Source organism: Culex pipiens, chromosome 2, assembly GCF_016801865.2.
Source record: "Culex pipiens pallens isolate TS chromosome 2, TS_CPP_V2, whole genome shotgun sequence".
NCBI classification, from domain to species: Eukaryota; Metazoa; Arthropoda; class Insecta; order Diptera; family Culicidae; genus Culex; species Culex pipiens.
In genome coordinates, this window is record NC_068938.1 from 8,582,196 (window position 1) to 8,584,470 (window position 2,275).

The window sequence follows — 2,275 nt, forward strand, 5'->3', positions numbered from 1 at the left end:
GTGGCCCGCTCACTTCATCTGTTCTAGACTAATATTTGAACGTGGCGTATCTCTAAACAAGTTTTTTAAGAAAATGATTCTAGACTGCATATTTTGTCGTTTTAAACTGAAACAAGGCAAACACTTTATTTATTCAAACTATTTGCCATTTTCAAAAGTTCGGCTAGATAATATAGAAAGCCGCCATCTTAGGCCCACTGGGCCCACAAAAAGGGGTACGCTCAGTTTGTATGGGAGCTGTCAACATGCTCCCGGGTTGCAGACAACAGACGTTTTGGCTCAATCACCACCTTGTGTAAAAACATGCAACGGTTTTATCAAGAATGGCAAGCCGTTTGTGGCGCTGTCGTCGCAGAGGAGATTTGACAACTCTCCCGCGCTGCAATTAAGTGTAAACAACCACATTGAAAAGCACGTGGTTGGGCGTATTCGCATTCTCATCAAAAGTTTCATGCCTCCTTTCGTCGAGAAAATTGATGTGAAGATCATACATAGTTTTGAAGTGTCGAATGTAATCATTTTGAGTATCACTTCAGATAACTGTTAGTTAGTTTCAGAGCAAAAAATCACTTTTATTTTAAAATAATAGCATCATCAAAATGTTGGTGAGAATCAGAATGCGGCTCTTGCAAAAGCTGTCGTGCACTGCAGTCTACATTCAGGCTTATTCTTGCAAGTGGCAATTGACTACGAGATGGCGTTAGTGTATCACCCGCCATGTTTGGACACACGATTTTCACATTATTCTGCTCTAGCTGCTACGTCTGTTGTCTGTGGTAATACCGCCCGCATTACGTTGATCGAAGCGGTAACTCATAGGACTTTGAACCGCTTTTGACGGCAGAAAAGTGTAGCGCAAATTTCGCTCAATTCTTTCTGCGACTTCGACTTTGTCCCAGTCCGAGTTTACTTATCGTCTGAGCGAGACGTGCTTTCTAGTGACTTTGTTTAAGGTTTTATCAAGTGCTCGAATTAAAGAGGAAAACACAACAACAGGAAGCGCTCAACATGATTCGCCTGACCTTGCCGTTGATTGCGATGTTGATTTGGGACGCCGTTGAGGCCCAGAACGTTCTCGGGAGCATGATGTGGCCGTCGTACTCGGGGATCAACGCCCAGCTGGGAATGGCTGGAGCCGCTGAGGAACCGTGCTCAACTGGAGATTTGTAAGGAAAATGGTTTTATTTTGGTGATGGTTTTGAATTCGACTTTTGAGTTATATTGCAGAAAATTTGGCTACCAGTGGAAGTACGGTCAGGACTTCAAAGTACAACTGAACAAATGCTGTGATCAGTACCGCCAGGAAGGGGACAAATGTGTTGCATTGTGTGAAAATTGTTACAATGGGTTTTGCAATGTCCCAAACGACTGCATCTGTAATAGCAACTACCACAAAAATCTTGATTCTAATCGATGTGAGCCAAATACGTTAGAACAGTGTAAACTAAGCTGTGAAAATGGGTTCTGTGACGATGAAGCAAGGTGTCAATGCGATGGAGGATTCTTCTTAGGGAAGGACGGTAGATGTACGAAAGATAAAGAGGACATTATTTTTTGCGTGAAAATCATTCGTAAGGGAAAGGTATGTCTCACCCGGGGAAAAAAGTCCAGAATTGAGGATGTGTATGAATGAAAAATAAAGTTTATTAAAAATAAATGAAATCAAGTCTGTTTTTTGAAACTTTTTTTCTACGAACAAGGAAATGAAACCAAAATGATGACGAAAAAAATCTTTCAGCAAACCTTGTTTTTATCATCATATAATGGGCAGTTTAAGCCTTATTATAGGCAAATGACTAAAACTCAATTCAATTACTACAGCCATCGTGACATTCAAAAGCCTCCTTCAAAAAGATCAAATCAACTCGAGCCTTCAATTTCGCCAAATTGCTTCAAGTTTGCCCTTTCATTCCAACAAATAACCAAATCATTCACAGTCAAACGATGACCCATTCATCAAAGATCAAAGGACCTCCTCTGCTCGCCCCCCCCCCCCCCCTTTGCAAAGTAAAGCTCGTTCAGAACAAGAGTGTAAATTGATGGCAGAAGAAAGCAGGCCGTGCCAGGACAAAGTGTTTGGCACTAATTTAGCGATTATGCAAATTGAAGCTCAAAGATGGGGGGGCAGGTCGGTCACCAGGGTGCTAATTGAAGAATAATAGATAGTTTCAATATCAAACAAACCAGGCAAGCAGACACGGAGGCAGCACAGATCGGCGACAATTTTGGGTCGTTTTTCATTCGAGGAGAAATTTGTTTTCAGGAGTGTCCGCTC

The 2,275-nt window shown here is 41.8% G+C and overlaps 1 protein-coding gene across 1 annotated transcript; it reads left to right on the forward strand.

Annotated features, from left to right (window-relative positions):
• Positions 1 to 892: 892 nt before the first annotated feature.
• Positions 893 to 1,681, forward strand: LOC120412701 (platelet endothelial aggregation receptor 1-like). Its single transcript, XM_039573283.2, has 2 exons — positions 893 to 1,166; positions 1,228 to 1,681. Exons 1-2 carry the CDS (start codon positions 1,009 to 1,011, stop codon positions 1,631 to 1,633), a joined length of 564 nt encoding a protein of 187 aa, XP_039429217.1. The 5' UTR covers positions 893 to 1,008; the 3' UTR covers positions 1,634 to 1,681.
• The last annotated feature ends 594 nt before the right edge of the window (positions 1,682 to 2,275 follow it).